Source organism: Nicotiana tabacum, chromosome 7 (assembly GCF_000715075.1).
Source record: "Nicotiana tabacum cultivar K326 chromosome 7, ASM71507v2, whole genome shotgun sequence".
Classification (NCBI taxonomy): Eukaryota; Viridiplantae; Streptophyta; class Magnoliopsida; order Solanales; family Solanaceae; genus Nicotiana; species Nicotiana tabacum.
The window spans coordinates 175,460,069-175,474,131 of NC_134086.1; the positions used below are offsets into that span (position 1 = coordinate 175,460,069).

At 37.8% G+C, this 14,063-nt stretch overlaps 1 protein-coding gene across 1 annotated transcript; it reads left to right on the forward strand.

The window, feature by feature from the left end:
* The first annotated feature begins 10,695 nt into the window (after positions 1 to 10,695).
* LOC107795478 (cysteine protease RD19A-like) lies at positions 10,696 to 13,605 on the forward strand. The gene is made up of 4 exons (XM_016618124.2): positions 10,696 to 11,204; positions 11,316 to 11,435; positions 12,466 to 12,712; positions 13,150 to 13,605. The coding sequence occupies exons 1-4, from the start codon at positions 10,734 to 10,736 to the stop codon at positions 13,422 to 13,424; spliced, it is 1,113 nt and encodes a 370-aa protein (XP_016473610.2). The 5' UTR covers positions 10,696 to 10,733; the 3' UTR covers positions 13,425 to 13,605.
* Positions 13,606 to 14,063: the final 458 nt, after the last annotated feature.

A 14,063-nucleotide genomic window follows, 5' to 3' on the forward strand; every position in this document is an offset into this window, starting at 1 on the left:
AGAAAACAAAAAGAAAAGAGTTGAAAATCGGTTTGGGCCCAAAAGAAATAAAACAAAATAGGCCCAAACAGGCACTCAAGTCCAGTCCAAATCCGGCCTGCCCAAGCACCAATTCAAACGACGCTGTTTCAGGCAGGTCGATCTGAGCCGTCTAAGCCTCTTGATCCAACGGTCCACATACTCACCCGTGACCCGACCTGTTTAGCCGGTCCAACCCAATCCATCACTTAAACCCAAACGACACCGTTTTAATACCAAACGAGTTCGTCTCACCCCTCACCAACAGATCCAAGCCGTTGATATCATCTGATCCAACGGCTCAGATCTAAACCCCTAGACTATATATAAGCTTTCCCTCACACCCCACGCCCCCTATCCGAACCCCACCCTTCACTCGTCTCCTTCCCCAAGCCCTGAAACCCCCAAACCCTAACGCCGCCCTAGTTTCCTTTTCACCAGAACCCGGCGGCATGAATGCCAGTGACCACCCCCTTCACACCCTTGAAGCATCCAACCACCCTGAACACGAATCCACTAGCCATGTACCTCGAATCACCTCCTATCGTCTCGAATCTGGATTTGAAGATTCGAGACAAAACTCGATCTATACAAAACCTCCCCATCTTCATACCAAACACTCCCCGGACCCTCCTCGTGACCAAACCAAACTTGGTTTGGTCCGAATCTACCACAACTCCTAAAAAACCAGATCTGAAAATCTGAACCTTAGAACACAAGAGCCTGAGGAACCCGACCTGCTTCATAGAGGGTTTGAGGTCTAATAGACCTTAACCAAGGTGTTCTCGATTTGAGAACACCCTGGTTAGAGTTTGTTTGGCCTCAAATGGTCAAATTTAATTCGGACTGGGGTCGGCCTGCTTTGAACATTTTTTAGTAAGTTTTCCTTTTCTGTTTTTGTGTGGATGAGTATGTTAGCATGTTCTGTTGTGTTTGTTCGGTGTTTTCTGATAGTTTTCTTAATTTCTTCCGTCTTTGTAAAGACCTTTTATTTGGTCAATTGTTTTCTGTGTATGATTTGAATGTATTCTGTGATATACATGTTCGATTAGATTAGTCGTCAAACGAGTTAATTCATATAGGTTCCCAGTGATTGAACAAAGTTGTCTGAAGTCATTCGGGACTCTGTACGTGTTGTTTATATGAACGATTGATTGTTATGTGTTACGATTAATATAGTCGAGTCGATATATGTCGTCAATTAGTTTCAGTCATTAATGGTAACAACTTGATTCATGTTGTTTATTTTTGCTGTGATCGTATTTGAATCCCATTAGGAACTGAATTGTATTGCCTATTGATTTTGTTCAAATTGAATTAAAGAACATCTAGGGGAAGGTTATAATGGCAGTTCAGACTTTGATTTTAAATATGATGCCATGTTTATTTGGTTTAGACCGTGGGCAGCCTGTGTATGGTTAGCTTTAAGGAATTAAAATAATGGGACAGCATGTGCTGTCAGATTATATTCCTGCTGCCCATACCTTGGTTAAATAAACAAGAGATTAGGACACTTTAACAACAAAAAGAGAGAGGGGCTGTCAGGGATTTCATGGGAGTTTTGTTATTTAAAATAAGTGAGTGGAAAAACAACAGGGAGGAGGAATTTTGAGTTGTCAAACAGACTGTAAAGTGTTAAGGTTAGGCTATAAAAGAGGCAGACCTTCCATTAGAAAAAGAGAGTTCATTTTTTGGAGTCTTGAGAGATTCTGTGAGTAAGAAAACTGAAAAAGGAAAAACAGAAATAAATTTCAGAACATTGTGAATGAGTATTGTCTAGAAGAAACTGTGTAAGAGTCCAGTTTGATCAGGTTGTCTTTGTGGTTTTGCTTTTCTGTCGTTTGCCAAGCTTTCTTGTGGTCATTGGATTTCTGTTGCTGTCACATTCAACATTATGGGCTGTTGTTTCCTACTCTGTTTTTCTGGGATTGTTTATTTGTTGCTCGACTCCTTGCTGAGCTTCATCATTGTTGGCTGGTTGTTGTTGTTGTGTTGTTGCTGTGAATCTGCTGTTGCTGTTGTTTGCTGTGTACTACTCAGCTGATCCTTTTCCTTCTTCTTTTGTTCCTCTATACCAGGTACACAACTAATACTGTCCATGTAATTTGAAAGTCGAGCATGAATACAAAAGGGAAGATTTGAAGACATCTATGTCCACATGTAGTTGCTATATAGATGATCATGTAGTGTGTAATGGTTTACAATCTTGTTTGGGTATTGGAGTTGGTCCTTTCATATAGTGAATACAAAAAATGTAGTATGGTTTAATATCATATGTCGGTTAGGTTGACAGACAAAAGGATTGGCAGTATACTAGGCTATGTCTTGGAAATTAGTTGTGTTTTGTAATTAGCATTCTCTTTTAATGCATGTCAAAGAATAAAACTATCCGCCTCAGTTAATTTTCATTCTCTTTTGATAAACTGCCTCGTTATAATTATCAAGCCACACCCTTATAACAATTAGCACAAGTCCGCGCCCCTCAACCTTATGAAGGTCGAGCCCAGGTCAAAACAGACCAAACAGACCCGCCTCGGATAAACAGTGGCCCAGGTCTGGCCCATTCCGCATGAGCTGGATTTGGGCCCATAATGTTCGATCAGCTGTCTGTATGCATGGTCACGTTTCCTTATTCTGTAAAAGCATTTCGGATCCTGCTATAAATAATCTGCAAGCATGTAAATAATTAAGAGATTTTCTTTTATTTTAGAGACGAACTTAATAGGAAATATAGTCATTATAGGTTTATCCTTTAAAATAAAAATGAGACGAGCCTCGACAAACAAAAATGTAGAAGCTGCGGGGCCCTCTAAATGTATATATTAAATACTTAGATTCCGGGACGGGCCGTTTAGCAAATTTCACGGCCCTTCCCAAAATAATAACACGATAGTCTCTTTAAGTGCGTGTTAATAATCTACTTTCTTAAAACTTGGGGTGTGCATTTCATGCGACCCAGATCCAAATCCCAAAACATCAAATAAAATATGTTCCAGATTGTGGGTGCATTTCATGTGACGCAGTCCAAAGACATGTTTTAAGCGATGTTCACATCCTTTTGAAATAATAATAATAAAGCGGTAAAAAGTTAAAATTGGCACATTGGTTCATAATGGTATTTAAAATCAGATAAATAAGCCGAATATGATAGTTGAGCGACCGTGCTAGAACCACGGAACTCGGGAATGCCTAACACCTTCTCCCGGGTTAACAGAATTCCTTATCCGGATTTCTGGTGCGCAGACTGTAATATGGAGTCATTCTTTTCCTCGATTCGGGATTAAAATTGGTGACTTGGGACACCCTAAATCTCCCAAGTGGCGACTCTGAAATTAATAAACCAATCCCGTTTCGATTGTCCTTTAATTGGAAAAACTCCCTCGTACCCTCTCGGGTATGTAAAAAGGAGGTGTGACAATGACTATTGTCATAATTTCTAGTTTCACACACTGCAGGTTGCACTTCCAAGTTATATCTACACTGTGGCAGCAAGCGTGTCGTAGTTACTCCAAGCTTGTCCTCATTCCATATCTTACTAACCAAAAGTGGTAGTTCTGCAAAAATCTGCATAGTAGAGCCTTCCGTCAAAAAGCTTCCTGCATCTGCTAGTCTATCAGCTAATCTATTTTGCTCTCTGTACAAATGGCTTACTGGCGGATCATGTAGTTGTCTGAGAAGGTGCCTGCAATCATTTAGTAGATTAACATGTAGTATATTATTATTCTTCAATAGGCTAAGTACCTCTTTAGCGTCAATTTCCACTTGAATTGGTGTTGTATTGTGTTGAACCGCAAACATAAGTCCATGTAATAAAGCAAGTATTTTTGTGGTAATAGGCGCTTGAGAGAGGACTGTACCTGAGAAACCCAGTATCCAACTCCCCTCATGATCTTTAATTATTCCACCAATTCCATATCTATTAGTGTGTGGTGAGTATGATGCGTCCGTACTTAATTTGTATATGTTAGGTTCCGGAGGTATCCATTTTAGTGGTACTCTAATATTTTTTGTATTTTATGTGATGAGGCAGCTAGATAACAGAATTCAGTTGCTTGTTGCATGGTGAAATTTTTATTAATGAGATCATGCCTGCCCTCATACATATTTTTGTTTCTAGTTATCCAAATATTCCAAAGACTTAATGGAAGGTAAGTGCGCCTATTTAAATTAGAGGGAAATTTCTTCTGACTATAATTTAGTAGCGAAATTAACCACTCCTAGGGTGTGCTATAAGTTAACAGACTATTTATATAACTCCCCATGCTTAGCGTATTCCAAAAAAATTTTGCATTCGTACATGTAAGGAACAAATGATTTAAGGATTCTTCTCCTTTGTGACAGTAAGAGCAATCTGCATTATCAGTGATGTTAAGATGATGTAGGTATTGCAAGGTTAGTAGCCTGTTGTGGTGAAGTAACCAAATAAAATATTTGATTTTCGGATGTATTGGCAGGTCCCAAATCCATTTGAATTGGACATTAGTACTATGGTCATTATTAAGATCATTGTGAAGGGCTTTATAGATTGAATTTACCATAAATTTCTCATTCCTAGTTAATGCCCAGAAGATATGGTCAGCTTCGCACTTGTACTTAGATATATAAGTGGTCTGAATTATATTTTTTAATTTCTCCGGAAATTAGAAAGGGAGGTTATTCCAGTTCCAACTATTGCCCTTGTATATTGAACTTATATTATTATTAAGATGAGAACTTGGTAAAGGGCCACTTATTAACGAATGAACAGTAAGGCCACGCTTTAACCACTTATCATCCCAGAACATTATATGCTTTCCTGTACCAATTTGCCACTGCAATCCTATTTGGCAAGATTTCCAACCTTTTACTATGTTACGCCAAATAGTGGAGTGATTGGTGGCGGAACTTAAAGGAACATATTTATTAATTAAAACATTGGCCCAAAGACTTTGATTCGAATGAAATGCTCTCTATGCTAAACTACCTAGCAAATCAATATTCTTTTGCTGAAGACTTTGAATACTTAAACCTCCCTTTTCAATTGGCTGGGTTATCGTTTCCCATTTAACGAGGTGAATCTTTTTTCTTGTTGTTGTAGATTCCCATAAAAAATTTCGTTGATATTGTTCCATCTTTTATATAATTGACAATGGAATGTGAATATATTGCATAATATGGTTTGGCAAGTTATTAAGAGTAGATTTGATAAGAGTAGATCATCCTGCCATTGTAAGAAACTTAGTTTTCCATCCTACTAATTTAACTTTAAAGTTATCTAACAAAAATTGAAAGTCCGCCTTTTTTTTACATGTGTGAAACATTGGAAAACTTAAATAGCGTCCAAAATTTGTTCTTTCCTTAATATGGAAATAGTCTATAGCTAATATCTTGTCACTATTCGTGCTATTTTTTGAAAAGAATAATTTTGATTTCTCAAAATTTATTCTTTGACCTGAATGTTTGCTAAAATGATTAATCACATCTATGATTGCATTACAACTTTTAGTAGTAATTCTTGAAAAAAGAATTATATCATCAGCGAAGAATAGATGTGAAAGTTGTGGACTCTTTCTTGCTACCTTAAGTGGTTGTCATTGAAGATAGTCTACAGACAAAGTAATACTACGCGAGAACATCTCCATACACATTATAAATAAGTATGGTGATAAAGGATCACCCTGTCTAATGTCCCTCGATGGGCAAAAAAATTTTGTATGTGATCCATTGATAAGAATTGAAGTGGAAGTTGTAGTGACACAGGACATGATAAGCTTAGTAGTATTTGGTGGGATATTGAAATATTGAAGAGTTTTCCTAATAAACGACCATTCCAACCTATCAAACGCTTTTTCCAAGTCTAATTTGAGTAACATGTAACTATTATTTCCTTTCATTTTTGCTAACTAATTAATTGCTTCTTGTACTATTATTGCATTGTCAGCAACACGTTTTCCTTGTTGAAAACTAGTTTGTGTTGGCCCTATTATCAAAGAAATAAAAGGTTTAAGACGATTAACAAGTATTTTTGTAATTAGTTTATAAGTAGTGTTACGCAGACTACTAGGCCTAAACTGGTGAACTGATTGAGCATGCCTTACTTTTGGAACAAGGCATATGTAAGTCTGATCGAGTGAATGAGGTATTACATTTGATTCAAAAATATCATGGCAAAATTGCCTAACCTTACTACTGACATCAGGCCAAAACTTTTGATAAAAGAAAGGATGAAGTCCATCCGAGCCCGGTACTTTGTAAGGACCAAAGCTAAACATAGCACGATCAATTTCAATATCCTTAAGAGGTGTTTGTAGAATTTGAGTATTCATCTTACTAACTGAACTGAAATTCGAATTAAAAGTAATATTAGTAGACTGATTGTGGTCAGTTGTAAAAAGATTTTTGTAATCAGAGAGTATGTGATCCTGAATAGCTTGGTGGTCATAAAACCAGTTTCCAACTGAATCTTTAAGAGAGGTTATTCTATTTCTCCTACGTCTTTGCAACGTAGACATATGGAAGAATTTTGTATTAGCGTCTCCTTCATTAAGCCAAGTCACTCTTGACTTAAGCTTCCAAAAGTCCTCCTCTAACCTAAGTATATTACTAAATTCATTATTCAATTATACTTCTAAATTTTGAAGGAAATAGCTAGTGGGGTAGTGTACAAAAGACTGGATTCCAGCAAGTCTAGCTAGTATTTTCCTCTTCCGACTATAAATGTTTCCAAAAGTATTATGTTCCAATCTATGAGGACCTTCTGAAAATTTGTAATAGTTTCTAAGATTGGTGACTTATCATGCCAAGCAGTTTGAACTAATTGATGGAATTGTGGGTGTGATACCCAAATAGTTTCAAATCTGAAAATATTTCTAGGTGGTTGTTTCCTATTGTCTAAGCTAAGTAATAACGGACAGTGATCAGAATAAGTACGGGGTAAATGTTGCATTGTAGCCTCAAGGTACAGATTGAGCCATTCATAATTAGCCAAAAATCTATCTAGTCTTTCTAGTATTGTATGCCCCTTTTTTCTTTAATTAGTCCAAGTAAATCTACTACCTTTAAACCCTAAATCTATTAAATTACAGTAGTTAATACAATTAGAAAAAATTTCAGCCCTACTAATATTAATAGGAAGCCCCCAAAATTTTTTATTAGCATATAAAATATCATTAAAGTCTCCTCCAATTTGCCAAGGGTACTTAAGATTATCATGCAAATCCATAAGACTCTCCCAAAGTTCATTTCGTACATGGCATAAATTTTTAGCATATATAGCAGATAATATCCATTTAGGGTTAATGGGACCTACCTGGACGAGATAATGAATTTCTTGCTCAGTTACCCTCTGCTCCTCAACAGCAATTGCAACCTCATTCCATACTACAACTAACCCTCCTTCAAGCCCATTTGCATACACTTGCTCCATATTAGTGAATCCAAAATCCTGTCTAAGTCCTTCATGGTCATGCATGTGTGTTTCAAGCAGTATTGCTAGGACTGGCCTATAGTTGTCTAGTAGGGATCTAAATTGCCTCCTAAACTCCGGGTTATGGGATCCCCTACAGTTCCAAACTATTATATTCATAATATAAGGCATTGGTATTGTGACTGTTGGAGTAGGCATCAACGGGCTGACAAACATTGATGACATCCGGTCCTGCGAATCCATCAGTGATAGGAGCTGATGAAGAGTTGGAATTATCACCATCGAGTATTTCCCTGCCTCTTGATTCGTTGTGACACGGAAGTTCATGCTGCATGAGTTCATCTCTAGTGGACACTTTAGGATGAATTTTTTTGCAAATTGCTCCTTTAGATTGTAAAGATGTATCTCTTTTAACCATAAGAACTCTGTCCTTGTCTCTCTTATTTTTGCTATTATTTCTGCTAACTCCTCCCTTGTTTGCACATCTAGTTCGTTGGGAGATGGTGTTGGAGGTGGTGGTGGACTTCGTGGACTGCTTGGGGAAAATTGTGTCTCGAGAAGACTCATTGGATTGGCATATGGGGAGAGAGGATTGAAAGAGTGGAGATGCTGGAACTATGGTGCATAAATCTGCCCCATGTGATGTGATGGGTAAAAGGGCAGTAGGTTTGTCGTGGCTGGAACTGGTATCTGTGAGTACATGATGTAACTCCACTGCTGGGGATTCGAACTTGAAGCCTGATGATCCAGTATGAGGGGTGTTTATGTGTTGTACCATTGGTGTTGAGCATACCCCTCCATCCCTAGTCCCATTCCCTCTGTAACTATCTCTGCCAGATGCGATGGGTTCTGCACAAGAAGGACAATCTCCTGATTGTTCAATTCCATTGTAAACACAAGAGCATAACCCTGTAATCCCACAAGAGCATAACCATTGTGTTTGCCTGAGGCGTGTATATCAGTGGGGTGTTGATATGTGGAAGCTGAGGTCCCTGCATACGCAGTCGAGGAAGAAAAAATAGTTGATTGTTGTTCCAGTTTCTCAGCACAGTAGGGTTTTTGTTTTGTGGGAGTGTTGGTCTTTGCATCTTTATTTAGTTGTGCAGTAGAAGGTGCAGATTTAGTAAGGTCAAGAGAAGAGGGTTGTTGTTCTACGATGGATAGCAATAAAGGGTCTTTATTTAACTGAGTAGGAACCTGATTTGTTTGTAGTGAAAGGACCTTAAGGTTATCACATGAAAAGTCATTATTTGGTTTTTGTTGGGGTTGGCTAGGATTATAGGCTACTGTAGCATGCAATACACTGTTGCTGCCACTGACGTGGATTGCTGCTAAGTCCTGTTGGCCATGCACTGGATTCGAGTTGTCTTCTAATGGCTGGTTATAGGTATTATGAATTGGTTTGGTTAGCTCATGATGGGTGTAGGTAGTTGTGTTAACGTGTTTTGTGTATTTAGCTAGAGTTGATCATGAGAGTTGAGTAGAGTTCTAGGGGGTAAGTATTGGTACTTGGTGTTGGAGATATTATTTGGTTTGGGATTATCTGATTTGCTTTGGACTTTAGTGGGGAAGGGATGTTTCTATTGGGCTGGTTAGATGTAGTAGGTAATTTATTGTCAATGTCTTCCTCGGTTGGGCCTTTCAATTTAATATTGTCCAAATCCATGTTGTCTAAGTCCTCTAACTTGTGAAACTTGTTATTGAGTACATTTGGTTCAGCCTTGTCTCTTGCTTGTTTGTGGGCTTTCAGAGGCCCAATTTTGATAGTCGACGAGCCTGCTTCCCAGTGTTGCCCTTGCTCCACCATTCCCAGTTCCGCCCTAAAGTTGGCCGCGTTTCTATCATTATTGTTATGTTGCGTCGATTTTTTTGGAAAACTAACTATTTTCCACTTCGTTTGTTGGGTCGTACCTTTCTGTGGAGTAGTAGCAGTATTTAGATTTGGATTATTCTTTGTTGTATGTGGTGTAAAGAGACAGCTTATAGTCGTATGTCCAAATCGACCACAGCTTGTGCATAGTATGTTCAGTCCTTCATATAACAAGCTCTGTCTATGGTGGCCTATAAGAACATGCGACTTTAACGGCTTCTCTAACGGTACCTCTATATATATTCTTGCATATTTGCCCCTAGTTGTAGAAGATGTGCAAGCATCCACCTTTAACAGGAACCCACCTTATATAAGATTTGTTCATCATAAAACTCAGTAGGGAGCTCTGGTAGGCAGACCCATATTGCTGAGTATGTGAGTTGGATTGCTGAAGCTATGAACTTTGGCTCCCATTGCCTAACGGATAGGAAATGATTCAAAACGAACCATGGCCCTCCATGTAATGCCTTAAGCATGTTTTCTTCCTTTTGAAACTTTATGAGGAAGAAATCAGAGCCTAGATCAATAAGATGAATGTCCTCATATGGGTTCCATAAGGCCAGCAATTTAGTTTGGAGTATTTGGTGCAGTATTTTCCTACCAAATACTTTTACTATAATAGAGTACTTCCAGGGAGTGTATAGACGACATTTATCCTCAGTAGTAATAGGTATAAATATGTCATCGTCTGTACTGCAGTGGAGGCTTTCATCCGATAAGTCAAGTTGTAGCTTCGTGCTCTGTTGTATAAAAGGAATTTCCGGTGGATGTTTGTTTGAAGTTACAGTTTGTAGAAAAGATGGTTTTGGAGAAGTTTGTTTTTTATCTTCTATTTGCATAGCCCCTATATGTGGTGGTTCTGTAGATGCTAAGTCATAATTATTTGTTTTTGTGAAGTTTTTCATGGATGTTGCAGAGTCTAATAATCAGCAGAAAAGATTTTAGATATTGATGGAAGTTTGTTTGAATAAGGTGTGTTTGGTTTTCTAGAGAGATAAACTCTCCTACTGACATCTGTTAATCTATAGACGTGTAGGCTTTAGTTGCTAGGTTTATTATTGTTGTTAATTTCAACAGTATTTTAATTAAAAATCATTAAATCAATGTCAAATAATCTTTGTTCTTTATTTAATTAGATCTTTGCTTTCGTAAACACCTTTGTTTGTTAAAGCCAACAACTTTAAAGGATAGTTTGCTTTTCGGTTTTGTTTTTCAAAAACGACTCTAAAACTAAAAAACTGCCCAAAACCAAGCCGAGAAGCAACTACCATTCCTTGATCGAGCGACTATCCGCCACGTGGCGTACTTTTATTGGATATCGGTCACCTCCTTTTTCAAGCAACCTTCTGCTTTTCGGAGACTGATGGATAGATACATGTTCTTCTGTATGTATATATATAGCAAATAAAATCACAGAAGAAGCATACTCTAAAACCAACTATGGCTCTTCGTTTCTCTTTAATTTTCCTATTTTCTCTTTTCTTAACGACGTCGTTATTGTTGTCCGTTAACGGCAACATTAACGGCGGTGAAGATGACGATATTTTGATCCGTCAAGTCGTAGGCGACGACGACGATCACTTGTTAAACGCCGATCATCACTTCACGATTTTTAAGAGGAGGTTCGGCAAAACCTACGCGTCCGATGAGGAGCATCATTACAGATTCTCGGTGTTCAAGGCTAACTTGCGCCGTGCAATGCGCCACCAGAAGCTTGATCCCTCCGCCGTTCACGGTGTGACTCAGTTTTCCGATTTGACTCCGGCCGAGTTCCGCCGGAATTTTCTAGGAGTTAACCGTCGGCTCCGGCTTCCTTCTGATGCCAATAAAGCTCCTATTCTTCCTACTGAGGATCTCCCTTCAGGTTTCGATTGGAGAGATCACGGTGCCGTCACGTCAGTAAAGAATCAGGTACTAGTATATATCAATGTTTGTGTAAAGTTTATCTTTTTTTGGATAGGCGAAGTGTTCGTCATTAATGAATAATTACATAATTTCTATTTGTATCGATTGAAAAACTAGGGTTCATGTGGCTCGTGCTGGTCATTTAGTACCACTGGTGCGTTAGAAGGTGCCAACTATCTTTCTACAGGGAAGCTTGTAAGCCTCAGCGAGCAACAACTTGTGGACTGTGATCACGAGGTTTGACGTTCTTCCTCTTTATCTTAGCTTAAAATCATGAATATATTGTCAATAGAGTTACTGTTTTTCTTTTTTTTCTGGGACGTTGTGTGGTAAATTATAATTATAGGCGACCTGTGTCACAGGATTTGGTCCATAGCTGTCATCTTTTTCTAGTTAAAGAAAATTGATAGCGTGAAGGACACTAACCGCATAAATTAAAGTGCTTTCTCTGATTCCGTCTCACTTTAAAGTTTAAGAACCCGTTTGGCCATGAAATTTCTTTTTTTTTTCCGTAAAATTTAACTTTTCTTCTAAATCAATGTTTGGCCATCAAATTTTTTATTTTCACTTGAAGATAATTTTACAATTTTTCAAAAATTTGAAAAACTTCAAAAACTGTTTTTCAAAATTTTGAATATTGTTGTTGATGTAAAAAACAGACACTAATTTATAAGAGTAATCTCCTCTTCTTTGTTTGGTGGATGGCCAGGGGTGGGGACTGGGGACCCATCTTAAGGGAGCGGAGGAAAAGTTGTTTTATTATTAGTTTATGGCTGGTTATGAAATTCAACTAATTGATACTCTGAGGATAACCACGGACAAAATTGTTTGGATGATGAGGAAATCGCATCCAAAAATTGTCTGCATCTGAATATACTTTTAACATTACTTGAAGTTTCAAGTTTAAGCTCGTGTATGCAACGTGGTGGGAGATGTACAAGGATAAATAGAAAGGCGTTGAGTTATTGAGATAGGTTTGTAAAACTCTTCTTAAATTTTCCATTGTTTGATTGCCATTATATAATCATTTGTATAATTTCCAACTTGGAAAAAGCTGTTCAAACTCAAAATAAGGTTTAGGCTTGAACTTATTGCTATTTACGGTGTCTGCCATTTTATAATCAGAAATGGGATTGAATACAGAGTTAATAAGACCACTGACTCGCCTTATTTACCTCACTCGTCTCAGATGAATTTTATACTTCCAAATTTCAGTGTTCCCCATCTCCCTGAAAAATGTATAATTTGGCCTTGCATTTATCTGCAGTGTGATCCAGAAGAAAAAGATTCATGTGACGCAGGGTGCAATGGTGGCCTAATGAATAGTGCCTTTGAATACACTCTGAAAGCTGGTGGACTTATGCGAGAAGAAGATTATCCATACACTGGCACCGATCGTGGAACCTGCAAATTTGACAACACCAAGGTTGCTGCTAAAGTTGCTAACTTTAGCGTTGTCTCCCTTGACGAAGAACAAATCGCTGCTAATCTTGTCAAGAATGGTCCTCTCGCTGGTAAATATTCTCTCAAAACACTTTTCAATTTGCCTATCATTATGCTTCTTCTTTGTCCTTACTTGATATTGTCAAAGTATATACTTGGATTGTCATATTTATGCACTGGAATGTAAAAGGTATTTACACAATTAAGTCACTTATTAGGTAATTACAAGTAACTATTTTGATAAGTTTTAATTAGTAATGTGTTAAAATGATAATTAACTTGCTATTTAAATTCACTGGTACCGTAACAAAATCTTTTAACTATTAATATATATAATATAAATATTTGTTTTTTAATAAACAACAAATATTATTTGTGAAAGATCCAGTTATGTAGCTTGAAACTACATTTTGGGATTTTGAATTATGTACTACTCTTCTTATGCTAATGGTTTTCAATTTTTCACTGATGTAAACTTCTGAAAGCATTTTTGTTGCTTGGCTTGCAGTGGCGATCAATGCAGTGTTCATGCAGACATACGTTGGCGGAGTTTCCTGCCCATATATATGCTCTAAGAAGTTGGATCATGGTGTCTTATTAGTTGGTTATGGTACTGGCTTTTCTCCCATTAGAATGAAAGAGAAACCATACTGGATCATCAAGAACTCATGGGGAGAGAAATGGGGTGAAAACGGATACTACAAAATCTGTAGAGGCCGCAATGTTTGCGGAGTGGATTCAATGGTTTCAACAGTTTCAGCTGTTAGTACCAGCTCACACTGAAAATTCACGTCTATTTTAACCGACTACACTATCACTGTAAATTAAGTGTAAGCTAGTATTTTCCAGGACCCATCAATCAATTGGGCCATTCGAATTGTTATTGCTTCAAGAAAATAGACAATTTGTATTCGATTAAATTCCATTTTACCAAAACTCCAAAATAAAGCACTTTCGTCCGTCCCCCTCTACTCCTACTCATTAACTGGATAGATGTTCAGGATGCGGAAAATTGATATGTTTCGGACGTCAGTTGGTTTTTTCGCTCTCTATTGAACATTTTCCGAACACATCAATAAAATTCCATAATTCATATGCATATGTTTCCCCAATAATGGGAAGGTAACTTTCATCTGCAGCTGCTAATGTTTGTTTACACTAGGAACGTGGTTGTCCCTATCACCTTTCTTATTAACAGCAGCTTTGGGAGTTCCGCAACAAACCATTCAGAAAGATAAACTCGGAATCCTATTTTCTATAATAACTAGAATGTCTTACCAACAATATCTCCGGCGCGAGTGTAGGTCAACCCTGTCATAACCGAACCTGCTGATGGAACTTATGAGTAATGATGCTCCATACTTTAGTTACTTGCTCTCGGGCCATCAAATTTTCCATATTCTAAGCAAAGAGTAGACAAAC